The sequence below is a fragment of the Amphiura filiformis genome, chromosome 12 (genome assembly GCF_039555335.1).
Source record: "Amphiura filiformis chromosome 12, Afil_fr2py, whole genome shotgun sequence".
Taxonomy (NCBI): domain Eukaryota; kingdom Metazoa; phylum Echinodermata; class Ophiuroidea; order Amphilepidida; family Amphiuridae; genus Amphiura; species Amphiura filiformis.
The window spans coordinates 60,912,746-60,929,224 of record NC_092639.1 but is presented as its reverse complement, the minus strand read 5'-3'; the positions used below and the strand labels follow the sequence as shown (position 1 = coordinate 60,929,224).

The following is a 16,479-nucleotide window of genomic DNA, read 5'->3' as shown; positions in this document are numbered from 1 at the left end:
GGAATGAAATCACGTATGGGTCGACCAAACAGACACTGTGCTGGGGAGAGTTTAGTCCCTTTGTCTGGTGTATTTCTGTATTGTAACATTGCCCGTTGAAAGGAGTCAGTGTCTAGGTCTCCATTGGGGTTTGTGTTGTCAGTAAGAAGGCGTTTAACCGTTTTAACTGCAACTTCAGCTCTGCAGTTGCTGTGAGGGTAGGCAACAGATGATACACGGTGCCGGACTCCCCAATTTTTGAGAAAGGTCTTGGTGGCGGTGGATGAGAACTCCGGACCACCATCAGAGGACAGCTCATCACTTATTCCATATGTGACAAATGTACGCCTGAGGCTGGAGATTAGGCCGTTTGATCCATCAGCTGCCCGTTCCACAATTGGCCAATTACTGTAGCGATCCACAATGACCAAGTAATTGTTGCCAGCAAGGTGGAAATAGTCAGCACATATCGACTGAAATGGGTACACTGGTGCAACAGGTGGGGTAGGTGGTGGATTGGGCTGTGATGGGGCCATACGATTACACTGTGAGCATCGTGTGCGCATGTGGTGGATATCGGACGTAATGCCTGGCCAAAAACTGAAGCTTGCACGCGAGGTCATGGATGAGATGCCCTGATGAGCTGAGTGGAGGGACTTCAGAACCTCAGGGCGGAGTGATGGGGGATAATAATGCGGTGGTTGTGCATGGCAAGCGCCATCCAAAGAGTAGAGACCATCTCTCAGGCTGAAGTAATCTTGGAGATCGGGAGGCAACTCATGGCGTGATCCTGGCAGACCATCCTCAATTATTGACAGCAGCTTGGACAATGTCTGATCACTTGTTGTCGCCAGGCGCACATCGTCCCATGTGATAGACTTAAGGGCACTAAGGGAGGTGGACATAGCCGCCACTGCATCAGGCTCATGTGAACCTGTGATCGATGTGGGCGTATATGTACGCGCGCATTCAAGCAGAGTGAGGGGGAGGTATGTTGTATCGTGATGCAGTGTAGCAACATCATCTGGGAGGTACATGCCCTTGGACTTGCTGACGGGGTGGCGGGGAGCTCCGGCGGCTGCTCTGTGGCGAACACCTGGAACATGGACTATCACGGAATCGATAAGCGGAGTGATTTTTCCTTCAGGTTGCGAAGTCGTGGATTAGGGACATCCTCCAAGCATCTATCACCAAGGACCTTGAGGAGGGGCTTGTGGTCAACTGCAATGATCAGGTTATCGCAACCAAGGACGAAATGGCGTGCCTTATCTAATGCGTCACGACAGCCAAAGCTTCCCCTTCTACAGGGTGGTAGCGGGACTCAGCAGGGGTCGTGCAACGGCTACCAACCAGGGTGACTTTCCACCCTGTCTTGCAGCAGAATGGGTCTGGTTTTGTGCATTGACAATGTTTTTGGAGCAACCAAAAGCCAATCCCAGTTTTGCTCCAATCTGTGGCAAGACACGTGGGGCGAGATTTGTCAAAGATCTCGACACCTTTGGAGATTTCCTCTATGATGATCCGCTTTGATTCTTCAAACAGGTCATTGAGTTCCTCCGTCCATGTAAATGGGGTACCTGGGCTAAGTAGCGAAGCGGAATGGTAGCATCTTTTCCGCTGAGGCAAAGGCATAAGCTACTTGGTTGACCAGGCTATGCCAGGAGCGGATGTCAGTAATGTTGCGGGGTAGGGAACTTCTCAATGGCATCAAAGAGGCTGGGGCAAGGTCTCACTGATGAGGGGGATATTTCAAACCCTGCAAATTCAACAGTGTCTTTGGCAAAGACAAATTTGTCTGGATTAAGGGTGATACCGTTGCGACCACATAGATCTAGCCAGCGGACTGCCTGGGAGAAAGACTCTTTAATGTTGTAAGACCACAGCAGTGTGTCATCCACACATTTTGTTTTGTTGGGTATGTCAGTGATGATCTCGTCGTAAGGCCTAGCATAACCATCACCAGAGGCAAGGTATCCTTGGGGTGCAACACGGTATCTGTACCGGCCCCATGGGGTTATAAATGTAGTGAGGTGTCTATCCTCTTCATGCAGTGATGCGGCTGTGATACCCATTCCACGCATCAAACACTGTCTTTTTTTGTGCTGTGAGGACAGATCTTGCCTGAATGAAAGGAGACTGTGTGTGGTGGGTTTCATGAGTTGCGTGCTTGTTAAGGGGCTGAAAGTCAACAGTGCGACGTGGTTTACCATTCTTTTGGGGGCAGATTACCATCCTGTGGCACCATGTCACTGGCTCACCGACAGGAACTGGTTCAATGACACCGCGACGTCTTGGTCAAGGCTAGCCTTGACATACTCCCTCCAGTGTAGGGGTACAGGGATAGGGGTGTGATACGCGACTGGCTTGGCAGTGTTGTCAATCATGAGGCGGAGGGGCGGGCCCTGCATCATTGGTAATGGCTGGTGTTCACATGTATTAAAAGTAGATGATGCATAATAGTCAAGCAGAAAATTTTCAAGTCTTCCACGGTTCTCCTCAGTGGTTGGAAATGGGGGTGTCACTGGGGGTGGTGGGGGCGCTTGGCGTTGGGGGCAAGCGCATGGGGCAGTAAGGGATGACCATGAGTTTAGTTTAGGGTCAGTTGCTGACTGGTCGCTGTTTGCTATCCCGGATGCACACGCCGGCTGAGTTTCTCCAATCGTTGGGAATCTGTCTGATATCAGCCCTAGGTCAATACATGCCTGCTTACTTAAATACAGATTGTCATTTGTGTCTGTGAAATAGACAATTTGGCGTGTTTGTAGGGTAGTACCATCTTTTGTTGTACCGAGATTCTAAGAACAAGTGCCCCGAGGATGCGTATGCCTTTGTTGTCAGCGGCACTCATTTTCATAGTGACCGGTGTGAGATGGTGGGTTTGCAGACCCATGCGCTGGAGGAGTTTGGTACCTGCCAGACATGACTGACAGCCAGTGTCAGCTATTGCGCGGTAGTAGGCAGTACTTGGGGCGCGAGGGCAAGTGAAGGCCGAGCGTATCATAGTCTGAAGGGAGCGCCACGAATGGCTACATCTATAAGGGGTTGGGGATCAGATGCCCGACGTTCCCAAGTTTTACACAGATTATTATAGACATGATGGTCAAGATTGATCACAGGACTACCTCCTGCATCTAAACTACATAGGTTAGAGTCATTAAACACATTAGAGTCATTGTCAATGCTGCAAAGTGTGTCAAATATGGCGCTTTCTGTGTCTGTCGTGCCTTTTCTTTGATTAGTAGGTTCTTTGGAATGTCCTTTGCGGCCGCCACCGCGGCAAACTGCGTCAAAGTGGCCCCGAACACTGCATTTTCCACACATGGCCAAATGCAGGGCATGACTGCTCACGGTCCTTGCGGCGTGTGCCATGTGACTCTTACGACCACAATAGTTGCAAATGTGTCTTTGATGAGTGTTATCTGCCTTCTTCATTTAGCTGTAGCTACTTGTGGCAGCAGTGGAGGCTATGTTACCTTGTAGGCGGGTGGCGGATCGTTTCCGCTCTCTTTGCCTCTATGTAGCTGACAGTTTCTTCTAAAGTCATGTTCTGTTTCTGCTCCCCAAGGAGCTCCAGTTGAATTTCCTCGTCGCTGATGCCACGAGAGATGGCGTCCTGTAGTACATGCTCACTATAGTCAACATTCTGGTTGCAATTTGGGCAGGGCACAATGAAATTACACACCCTGCCTGGCCACGAAGGCAGGCGGCAAAGTTCGTGTCGGCTCATCTCTGTCTTGTCGCATGTCATGTAGCTGGACACGTGAAACCATGATATTTTCTTGACGAACAGCGAGTGTTTTCATGGCTTTCAAGACATCCTCTTCAGGTTTCCCAGTGAGTGTGATGCCCCCATTTGTGCGTGTTAAATCCTTGCGGAGGGGTCATCGCAGCATTCAAGGAGCTGGATTACAATGTTTGCACCAGTTATTTTGGTGGCAGTTTTGTAGTCATTCCATCTGGAGAGGAAATATGTCCATTCCTCTGATGTGCCCCCCCGAGGGACACTGTAGGGCGTTTAACCTTTTCAGTTTTTGCACCACCTGGTTGGGGTGGCGTGTCGTGTTGTTTGCCATGAAGATTGAGTAGCGCAATAGTGAGTTCAGGTGTGGCGTCCTCTGGTGTGGCGTAGTCACACGAAGTGATCGGGCATGCTATGCCTGGCATTTTGATACTGAAGGCGTTCAGGGTCTTGACTTGAGCTAGCTGGAATATGTCTTGGTCATTAATAACTACTACTAGTATTTGTTGTCTTGTCCTGTCTTGTCTTGTTCTTTATTGTGGACTTTAACAATGACCAAGATCTGGAATGATATAATGGTATAATGATATATAACTAACTGTAACATACTATACAATAACGTACAATCCTCTAGATATTAGTATGAATCTACTTCTGATATTGGTATTAATGAAGTACCGGTATCTAATAAATGCTGATGGTATTGATGAAGTAGCAATCCCCTTCTAATATTGGTAATAATGAAGTAGAGATCTACTTCTGAAAGAAGTAATAATGGCTGATATTGGTATGAATCTACTTCTGATATTGGTATTAATGAAGTACCGGTATCTAATAAATGCTGATGGTATTGATAAAGTAGCAATCCCCTTCTAATATTGGTAATAATGAAGTAGATCTACTTCTGAAAGAAGTAATAATGGCTGATATTGGTTTGAATCTACTTCTGATATTGGTATATTGGTATAAATGAAGTACCAGTATCTAATAAATGCTGATGGTATTGATAGATGTCAGTGATATCATCTGTCATTATCACTGACCATGTAAATTTATCTTTTTCAATTCCAGTTAAATGTTTACAAAATCCTGCCGCTTTCTTTGCTGAGAAACTCAATGAATCGATGAAAGGACTTGGTACTAATGATACACAACTAATAAGATGTATTATATCCAGAGCCGAGGTAAGACTTGTATGCATAAACTACACATCCCCCACAAACAACCCCACTTGACTGGCAAATATGATACACACACACCGTCAAACGAGGACGTCTCTGGCTTTTAACTATTCAAGCAAGGGCTTGAAGGATTGATTGGAATGTGTTTGCATTTATGTGAAGTGTATCCAGGAGCACGTGTGGCCGAGTGGATAAGGCGCCCGACTCATAATACATAGGTTGTGAGTTCGAGCCCTTTCGTGCCAACGTGTTGTGTCCTTGGGCAAGGCACTTTATCCTCATTGCCTACTTGGGGGGATGTGGTTGGGTTGGATTGGATGTTTGTATAGTTGTTTGTTTCAATGTTGCAATATTGGCGCTGATTAAGCTGCTGCCTGCAAATTGCATTGTGTCAGTTTAGGTGTGTTTAATGTACAATTCTAGCAATTTGACCTGCGGGTCACGATTAGAGTTTGAAATAATTAAAAAAAACCTTCCTGGTCAACGTCCATGGCTAATTGTAGGACAATATATAGCAATGCACACACCTACTAATTCACCATTAATAGTTATCATGACAAATTAGACCAGTAATCTATGAATTTTCATTCAAAAATTGTACAATCTTGGAAACGGGTATATTGGCAGTTGGCACCATGTAATTAAGTACAAATTATGAGTCTTATTGTGATCCACTTTGTATTTTTTACAAATGAATATCTGCAGGTGGACATGGCTCTGATCAAGGAGGAATACAACAAAGCCTACGGAGAACCTCTTGAGAAAGCCATCAAAGGAGATACAGGTGGTGACTATGAGAAGATGCTATTGGCATTGATTGAGGGAAACCAGAATCAGCAAATGAGGAGGTTAAAGATGCTAAGAAGGAGGAGGGGGAAATGCCTAAGAAAGAGGAGATGAGTGGTGCCAAGGAGGAGGGGGGAAATGCCTAAAAAACATCAGCTGGTGATGAGGTACAAAGCTGCCTTACGTACTTTGGTTCACTTCAAGCTCGGTAGTGACATAGGTGTGTATTTCGCAGCATCGAATCATGTGTGTAAAGTTATCATGCAAAGCGTACACACACTCGTTCGAAGGCCAATTTGTCGGCACTACAACTGCAAAATGCTTTGATGTCACTACCAAACTTGAGGTGATTCAACATATAGGAAACGGCAAGAGCCTGTGTCAGCATGGGTGAGGTCATGTTTTCCTGTCTAGGGAATTTCCCAAGCTGCCTTCCCCCAGCTAAAACAGCAATTATGTAAAATTCCACTTTGGGGGAAAAATGACAAATTTAGTGAAAGTTTTAGATTTGTACCACCACCTTGAAAAACATTTAAGAAAATATTTTTTATTTCTTATTTTTATGAACATTGTTATAAATAGTTGTTATTTAACTGAAATCCGCTTGCTTAAATCCAGCAAGATGTCTTTCTTAATCTTCAATAAGTATACCATTGATAAATTCTAAATTTCCATTATTTATTACTGATTTGTGTGTGAGATAATGTATATTATATATTCTTCAACAAAATATTATATCTTAAAATAATTATATTTATTGAATAGTTTATCATTTTATGGCGATGCACCTGTTAAAGATGTGCTGTCTAATAACATACTGCAGATTCTCTTCAGACAGTGACAGCACCATGGGGGCATGGGGGAATTACCCTCACATTTTGTTTAACCCCACTTGCTCTTTCCCACCCTTAAATTGAGTCAGCTTGAAATTCCCCTGAACAAGGAACTTACTGCTAATTTGTCTCATTGTAACCCGTACGAAACTCGGGGAGCTGATGCTGGTTGCGAAGTTTAATGGTTTATGGAATGATGTGGGGCCATGTAAAATGTACTGAGGCTTGCAGATCAACATCTAGGCGTTGTGCCTGTGCTAGTGCACTATAAATCACTGCGCTTTTTTTTAACAAAAGAAACAATCATTAATTTCCCATGATTCTGAACAATGGGAAAAATCCCAGCAAACACAAAAACGTTTTAAAAACGGTTTTAATAAGTTATATTTTGGCTTTTGGTTTACATAAAAGCGTTCTAATAACATTAAAATGTCGGGTTATATAAAGGTCATGAAAACGTTTTAAAACGTTTTGTATGAAAACACACTACAACAATATTTTTAAAATGTTTTCAAAAATGTTATTGTAAACTATTTTTACAAACATTTTTTGCCAAATATTTTGTCAACACTTAAATAACATTATGCTAAAATATTTGCACCCAGAAAACACAGAAATGTTCTCAAAATGTTTTTTTTTTTCAAAACATTCTAATAACATTTAAATGTCGGGTTATATAAAGGTCATGAAAACGTTTTTAAAGCGTTATTGCAAATATTTTGGGCAAACATTTTTCAAACATGTTATTAAAACGTTTTTCTACCCTTTATATAACCCGACATTTAAACGTTTTCAGTAAAAGATTTTTTGTTTGCTGAGCAGTAGATTATCAAAAAATGATTTTGAATGTTATGAAAACGTTTTATACTCTAATTACATTTCATGCGGTTGAGATTGGTCACAGAAATTACGGGAGTGGTAGCCGATATTTATGCCATCCAGAAGTGAATGCTTGGGGGAAGCGCTAGGTATAGGCTTGGTGTGGACACACGGTGGAGTAGGAAAATATTTGTGGAATTTTTATCGCAGTTAGCATAAGTTGTGACTCAAAATGTGAACACCATTTAGTCACAAATACAAAGGGGTTGGTTTATAGTCTATAGTCCGTATAAGAAACCACACTGATATTATGTATGGACATTTTTTAAACATTTACAGTAAAAATATGCAAAGAATGATTAAGAGATGATTTTTATTGATTTAATTAATGCAATAAACATATTTTACGATATTTTATCACCAATTACAGTGCCTTTCATGTTTGATGCCAAATAATATCTTATATGTATGGTAGTAAACTGCTCTTATAGAAATATATAGTATATAATTATAATGTATAAAAAAGCTTATATTATATAGTGGTATTTATTGTAAAATCAAAGCCTATAATATGACATCATATAATCATGATCTCCATGCCTATTCCACACCTTTATAGCCTATACTCTGTCCTATGTGAAGTATACACAAATCCATTTGTATTTGGCTCTCTATTTACGGAAACACGGATATACCAGAGCGGGAGATTTAATTCGTAATTCAAAACTCATGATTGTGTATTGAAAATCACTGTTGTGTACAATTCTCGGGTACAATCTGTATAGCACACAAATAATGGATGGGACCCCCGACCTCGGGACACCGCAGTTTTACACCGGGGACACCGTAGTAATGGCGAAGTCGGATCAGTGTATAGAGTACATTGGCATTTTGGATTTTTCTGTTGGCAACAATTTAGAGGTATCAATAAGGATAGAAGAGGGGAAGACTTCCTATTCAGGGAAATCAGGATGGAAATAATGATGATTAATTCTATAGCAAACACAACTCTTTTTGGATCTTATTCCCACTCCAATAGGATAAAGTGTGTAAGGAGTAAGCTTCATAACACACTTGTTAGTCAACATTAATGGACACATGACCAATGCGTATCAATGTGAGTGTAACCTTGAGCTTGATCCCTGACCCCGGCGGTGACCTCGCTACCCCTATGAAACACCTGACCTTAGTCTCTCACACAGGGTTTTCAAATTCAGTCACCTATTCAGGTAGCCTCATGATAGTCACTCTCTCCATGCATGGAAGAAATCTCTTTCTTTTCTTCTAATTCTATACTCCATGTGTGGAAGATTTAAGGTCAGGTCTTCCGTAAGGAGCTCATGGATTCAAATTGGAAGAGCCCAGTTTTGGAGTATACCACTGACTTAGTTCTATGCAATCTTACTTTAATTCAACAAAACAAATTATTATGAGTCACTAGCACTCTAAGTCTTTATTTGATTTGTTCACTGATGATGAATTTTACTGATCATGTGCAATTATCTCAATAAAGATATAATGCAAAGATTTAATAAATCTCTGGTATGACTTTAATATTGATGTGTCTTGGTTCTTTGATTTCTGTGGAATTGTTAATTATATGTTATTTATTTACACATTAAAATACATACAGTTAAAATGTGGTATCTCATAAGGCATAAATGACTACAAAGATAAAATGTTCACATTTACCACGTATACATAGGACATAAGGACTAATTCCAAATTAAACTATTGAAAGTTAAAATTGTGTAAAATGTAATGAGAATGTTTGCTTTTAGGCAGCTGATTTATCAACAGCAAAAATGGCCCAAATTATTACATGTACGAGGGTCATTCAAAAAGTTCTACCTCCATCATCACAGCTCTGTTATCTTACGTGTCAGGATATTGAAATTACCCATGATTATACTCCTACATCTAGCCTACAAGGTTATTTAGAAGAAAAAAAATGTAATTTTTGGTTATTTAGATATATTTAGATATGTTGGTTAAAGAGAATACAGATTTGGTATGTCGGAAACGGTTTAAAAAAAACTGCAGCCAAAAGTTTAATAAGCATCACATTGTAGCTCTGAATAATCTCCATTTATAAAATACGTTTTAAGATGCAGGCAGTTGTCCAATTGCTTAATCAGGATAAGTATTTTGTTCCTATTTGAGCTCCCTGACATGCCTTGGGACTTCAAAACAAAATCAAATATGTTTTATATGAGAAGAAAACATCAAAGGGTTCAACGAACACACAAATGTTAGTGAAATTTGCCCAATTTCAACTAGACAACATTTAACTTGAGGGTAATTCGTAATTATGTCCTTATTTTAAGCAATGCATGCACGTATTTTGGGGGGTCTTTGAGCGCCAGCCCCGAGTCAAAGTAGGAGGCGGCAAAAAGCGAAGGCGGCAAATACAGGGCGGCAAAAATGAAGGGGCGGCAAAACTAATTAGCAAATAAAAAAGGCAAAAAATTGAAAAAGCATAAAAATTGAGAAAAAAGGTTGCTTTTAGGAAGCTAGCGCCTAAAATCTTTTTTTTTTTTTTTTTGCTCTTCACTTTTTCAAACGACCGTGAAAAAAAATTGGGTCAACCTTTTCGGGCTGTTAAAGAAGGGGCGGCAAAATTGTTTCTTCTTCAGCCCCCCGGGGTTTGGGCGGCCACGGTACGCCACTGCAATGGATGCATCTTGATGGGGTAATAAGATGAACAATTTGTTAATAACATTGTATATACTTACAAAATACAAAAACTGTGCATACGACATTTGATTTTAACTTATGAGCCAATTCATACGACAAGTGCTCACCCAATCGAAGTCAACAACCTATGGAAAAGGGTCAATATGAAGGATATTCTGAACATGTATCGGGTTTCTTGTGCAAAAGACACAATACCAAGTAAAACTACTATCTGCAAGCATTAGATCACTGTGCATTAGATATTGATTAAATTATTTGAACAAAAATAAATCAATTCAATCATTTTCAGAAATAAATCTGTAATGACTTCTACATAGATGTGGGTAATCTTTTTAATCAAAATTAGCCTTTCTTTTCAGACCGTTTCCAGCGTACCAAATCTGTATTCACTTTAACCAAAAAATCTTAACAACCAAAAATCACATTTTAATCAAATAACTTTTATTTTGTAGCCAAGTTTTAAGAGTATAATCAGGCGGCATAGGAAGCGCAACTCGTGACGTACGAGGCTGGCGAAGATACAGGGCTGGCAGCCCCATTCAAAATACACGGTTAGCAATTACAAATGGAAAATTAACATACTTGCAGTGGGGTACTTTGTAGAACCCCGATGGTTTTAGAGTAAGATAATTTTGCTTTGACACCACATAACAAATTTAGAATTGTTTGTGACTATTTCATGATTATGTGTTAATCCAATGGCGACCTCAAAATTGGCGATATCGCTTCCATCACCGCCTGAGTATAATCATGGGTAATTTCAATATCTTAGCACATAAGATAACAGAGATGTGACGATGGAGGTAGCATTTTTTGAATGACCCTCGTATTACAGGACACTAAAGTTGCTAGGCTGGGATTCCGAAAGGTGGTTTAAACCTAGGTTTAGCTAAACCTAGGTTTAAACCTAGGTTTAAACCAAAGTTGCGTTTCCCGTAGCTGGTTTAAGTTAAACCTGGGTCTAAAGCTGAGTACTAAAGTCGCAAACGCCGGGTCTAACTTAAACCTGGCAGGGGTAGGTTTAAGTCCAGGTTTAAGTGCATTTGTCTGCATGCCAACCACGAAGGCCTGCTTGTTACGGAACGGACCACTGCACTTCGTTTCGTGGTAGGCCTATTTGCAACTGGAAAAATGTGCCACAGAACCAATTTTTGGAAGTCATAATAAAAGGATTATGTTCCATAATGAATAGAGAACAGTTGTGAGAATTGTAACCAGAGTTTAAAAGCGGAGATGATCGGCCAAGCTTGTACACAGCTGCAATCATGGACATGGCAGTGACAGCGCAATACACGGCAGTGACAGTCATACCGATACCCGGTACTCACGGCACAGTGCAATAGCATAGGGCCGCATCATGACAGTGAAGGTAAGAAACGTCGGCTTGTTCGTGACATATACTGTTTTACCACTTAAAAGCCCCTATATATGTAAATCTTCACTCATTATTAGTGACGATTTTAGGCTGTGGTATTGTTTTAGTCAAGCTTAGGAATCGATTAGGTTAGGCTTAACAAATTACATGTAAATACCGTGCACATGAGAATAGCCTAACCGAGGCTTTGTGGATTTTTATCAGCAAACGAAGCTCGGACAAAGCTTTTTCAATGTTCCCTTATTTATGGAAGTCCGGGCTTTTTTTCAATGAGTTCCAGCTTGAAATGAAACAGCTTGAAATGAAGATGTAAGGACTCAGGAGTTACTCACGGTAGAGTGATGTTGTGGTGTTAGAAGCCGGTAGTAAAACGTTTAGGCCTACCCACAGAATTAAATGTGGGCCTACCCCATCAGGCGGCCCTGGTGTGGTCATGATGGTCATAGCTGGCTAGCCTAGGGCTTAGGCTATCATGGGCTGTAGCCATGGTAGCCTAGGCAAAAACTGTATCAGTACCGGTAGGCGCAAGCCTACCAACTGGACAGATATTTTCCGTAGGCCTATGTTCTTCAAGATGTAGGATTTTGTCTATGTAAATAATAGGCCAGGCTTCAAGTTCAAGCTTGGTAGTGGAACATCCTAGGCCCTAGTCTTAATACCGGTCTGTACCATTTAGGGGCATAGGGCATAATCCGAGAAAAAGAGATAGAGAAGCGACACTCTGTACAAACTGCCTATACCATGCTATACAGCAGTTGAAGACCTGCAATTCGCAAGCGTCGTCGCCGGCCAAGTCTTACTACGAACGTGTAATGAGAAGATACCATAGAGTCCTACATAGAGATCTGAGGAAGAGACGGTCCGAATTGACCTAGTGACCTATAATTTATTAGAGAATCACATTTTTAGAGTATAAGTCCGCCCACCGCTGTCAATCATTCTAATGAACAAATGAAACAAGCTCTGGCATTCTGGCAATGACGTAATCCTAATTATAAATGAGAAAATCACATTGTACATGTAACTGTCTGCTGTACTTCATGTCTTCCAACAAGTGCCGGAGTGTCGCGGCCCTGGCATAATTATGTGATGACATGCCCTACATAGGACAGGCTGGCTAGGCCTGGACTCAGGCTGTTCCAAGCTTATTATTGAACTTGAAGCTCCCCCTAATTAATTATTTTAATATAAAATCTACCGTTTGTTTAATATTTTGTCTGACTCGTGCTAGGGCATTTATCAGGTCATATCAGGCATATCAATAGATTGCTCATCATTCCTGTGACTGATTAATTTGATTGAATTCTCAGTGCTCACTGAAGTATGATTTTTAGATACCATCATGATCATGTAGGCCTAAATATTACTACATTATTGAATTGCAAATTTTAATGAAACTCTGCGACTGATTAACAGCAGCACCTTTGACAAATAAAATGGTATGCTTTGTTTTTTCCATTTACAGGTCGAACTATCAATGTCATGTCAAGAGGAATGTTTTCTAATCTGAGCGATATGGATGATTCCCATGCACCATAACTTGAGGTTATTTTGGTAAGTTTAAAAGTATGGCAATGTACAAGGTATGAGGTAATTTACTGCCCCATTCCAGAAAAATAAAGCACTGATTTTATTGGATTTTATTGGATTAAAAAAAATACATTATCAAGTCTGGCAAACGAAACATAACTCAATCGTAATCATTCATTTGGTACTGACTGTAGATAGGCCTAATAGAAAACGTTCACTATTGTACTAATTTCTTGGGGGAAAAAAGCCAAAAACATGCATTTTCGACATTTTTTTCTGACAATCGAGTCACAAAAATCAAAGACTTGGAACATGTTTAAGCATTCAAAATCTTGAGTATATGCCACAATTTTGCTCTAATTTTTACTTTTTGTGTGTTACTTTTGAAATGATTGGTTAAAATAATAAATCATGCTTTTTCCAAAAATAAGAATGCATAAATTTAAATTAGACTTCGTACAAATCTTTATGTACTTTTTGTTCATGAATATGATACCAGGCCTAGTAAAAGAAACATCTCAACAGACAACAGCAATTATGAGAAAATTATAAATTTTCTTCACATGCCAAAATCTCAAAATTGAGAGTGTGTGGAGGGGGGGGGGGGCAAGATTTGGATATATATAGGTCTAATTCATATTTTAAAAATATTATTTTTTTCTTTCTTTCATTACAGAACAATCTACATGATGAAGTAACGGCGATCCCCGGCTGAGATCCACTGGACTACAGAATCGATGAGCAGTACAACCACAAGTGTTAACATGAAAATTTTTACCTTGCTGAATGTTATAGGCCTTTAAGCCTAATAGTGTAACACAAACATGATAACATATGAGACTTTTGGTATCGATATTTATTACTCCGGAATGCTAGTTTGTGTATACTACTCAATGGAAATGATGACAAGTTTTGTACGTTGCACGTTTCACACACTATAGTAATTATTATTAAGTCTTAGAAAGGTATTAATAATTTTAAACATGTCCTTAGGTAACACTGTAAGGTAAAGCCATGATTTCTCCGTGATACGGAAAATCTGAAAAATTCACGGAATTCGGGGTTTGCTCACGGAAATTGGAAAATGCCACAAAATAGTGAAAACTGTGTAAAATGTCTAACTTTTGTGTTGATTTGCAAAAGAAAACAAATAAAAGTGATAATTTAGCAGTAATCAACCATTAAACAATCCATTCTAGCATTTATTCTAGGCCTACGATGCAATCTTCTGGCCGATACAGTTATCGGAAGTAGGCCTACACACAAGACAATTGATGATGCTTAATTTTAATGGGGATGTTGAGGGGAGACTATAGTAAAATAGGTAATTATATAAGACAAATTACACTTTTAAAAACATGCTTGTATTCACTTTTCAGTGCTTTATAATGTAAAACGGAAAATCACGGAATCGTCCAATTTGTAACACGGAATTTAAATTTTGTAACACGGAAAAATTGTGGCTTTACTGTAAGGGTCTACTAGTCTTCACTATACTTTCCTATATGAAACCAGCATGGGCGTTTATCCTGGAGGGGGACATAATATCAAATGTCCGAGAAGGCCTATGCCCCCTTCGCATTTTGGTAACTAAATCAAAAATGTACAAGTTTGTTTGTTTGGTTGTTGTTGTTTTTTTACTGCTTTTTGTGATTAGGCCCCCTATCGAACGCAAGTACAAAAAAGTACCGGGGTAGTCTACAGTATAATAGCCATTTTGAGATCTGCACTAAAATAACCAAAAATAATGTAAAATGTCCACCAAATGACTTCAAAATTTTGACTTTATTTTGCTTTTTTTTCAACTTCTGAAGGGGCATATCTCTCTCATACGTGCGGCGCTGACATACCTTTTCACATCCGTGCCCTCCTCCATTTTCAGAACGGATCGACGCCCATGACATGATACAGTATAGGCCTGACATAATCTTAATAAATAAATAAACAACAAACCTCTATGCTACTTGAAACGAATTCATTCATTTCTAGTTTTATTTAATGTACTAAGGTCTTATTTTGAAGTTTTGGATTATGTATCATGTTTAACATTAATATAATAAAATAAATATGCTACACAGTTTGCACTTTGTATTATAATAGGTCAGTGTTTTGTTTTAATATTCTAAATCTAAATTATAGCTATTTTATGCCTGCAATAGGATACACCAGGCATCTTCAATTATATAGGCCTACCCACCGCGCTGTCCGTAAAAGAGAGAACCATGTGATGTAACGAACGAAATAAACCTACAGCGCGGAGGGTATTCCGTAGGCCCAATCCTATCCTTACGGAAATTTCCAAACAGCGTGCCACTTTGAATGCCCCTCTCAGCCTGACAAAAATTGCTTGCCCTGTCGGCCTGCTAAAAATTGCATGTCTCGCCCCCCCCTCCTTGGCCTGCCAAAAACTTTTGCGTTACACCATGTCAAATTTGTTGGAACCCAATATGCAAATTCGAGCATATTGATCATGTGAAAAACGGAAAGAACGTTTTCATACTCTGTCGGATAAGCCTCTTTTAGAGCGTTTTATTAAAAGGTGCCACAAATGTGTGCAAAAATAGCTAGGTAAAATATGCTTGCTCTTCTTTTGGCTTGCCAAAACAACCCACCCACCCCCTATTTTATTTTACCCTCCCCAGGCTTCATAATTATTGCACCGGTATTTTAGAAAATACCATTTCAGCTTAATCACTGTTAGGCCTACAATGATGCAACGTGAGTGTTGTTAAAAAACTTGGGGAAATCATAGTAAAATAAGACTGAACTTACATGGATTATAGATCTCCGTATTTGGTTTAAAAAAATAAAAACCATTTTCATCAATAAACTCAGAAACATGAAAAAGATAACAACTCTAGGCCCTACTACCCGCTGTTTATTCACAATTTCCCACGCAAATGCCTATTATAGCCTTTTAAATAAATTGAAACATCATACCCATGCACAAAGTTCGGTGTAATATGCATAATAGTATACACCACAGTTAGTACTATGCGGCTACGAAACCAGGTCTAAGTTTAAACCTAGGTTTAAACCCAGGTCTAACTAGTCCGAGCTTTCGGAATCGTAAAATACCTTAAACCTAGGTTTAGGCTTAAGCCGGGACTAGTTAGACCCAGGTTTAAGTTAGCACCGGCTTAAGTTAAACCACCTTTCGGAATTCCAACCCTAGAATTTTGAAGATTAGAGCTAAATATTAATTTTATGAAGCCTGGATGATAAATAATTTTACAAAATTTGTCCTTTGCAATATTTTGCCAAAGTTTGTTATCATCATAAAATCATGGTAGCATAATGTCTGAAAGAGAGAGAGAAAGAGACATGGCATAAATAATTTTATATTGACAATATGCATGTGACTCTGTTACATTTTATCAACCACTGCGTATGAATATCCCCCATTCCACTCGTATATTGCATAGTCATTTAAAAATTTTCAACCATAAAGTGATTACGTGGTAAAGCACATTTTACAAGGGTGTACTTGACCACCGGGGGTCACTCTCACACAAAAGTGCTACCCACCCGCATCCGACC

General features: G+C 39.9%; 1 protein-coding gene and 1 long non-coding RNA gene across 2 annotated transcripts in view; both read left to right on the top strand.

The window, feature by feature from the left end:
* The window catches only part of LOC140166536 (lipoxygenase homology domain-containing protein 1-like), a 107,389-nt gene extending 100,261 nt beyond the window's left edge, over window positions 1-7,128 (top strand). Inside the window, exons 30-31 of the mRNA XM_072190020.1 lie at window positions 4,790-4,902; window positions 5,605-7,128. Of these exons, the coding sequence (XP_072046121.1) occupies window positions 4,790-4,902; window positions 5,605-5,799 (308 nt within the window). The 3' untranslated portion in view covers window positions 5,800-7,128. The remainder of the gene's footprint in view (window positions 1-4,789; window positions 4,903-5,604) is intronic.
* A 4,050-nt stretch (window positions 7,129-11,178) lies between these two features.
* On the top strand, window positions 11,179-13,723 carry LOC140165452 (uncharacterized). The gene is made up of 3 exons (XR_011860729.1): window positions 11,179-11,403; window positions 12,875-12,963; window positions 13,616-13,723. It is a non-coding gene; the product is annotated as an uncharacterized lncRNA (long non-coding RNA).
* Window positions 13,724-16,479: the final 2,756 nt, after the last annotated feature.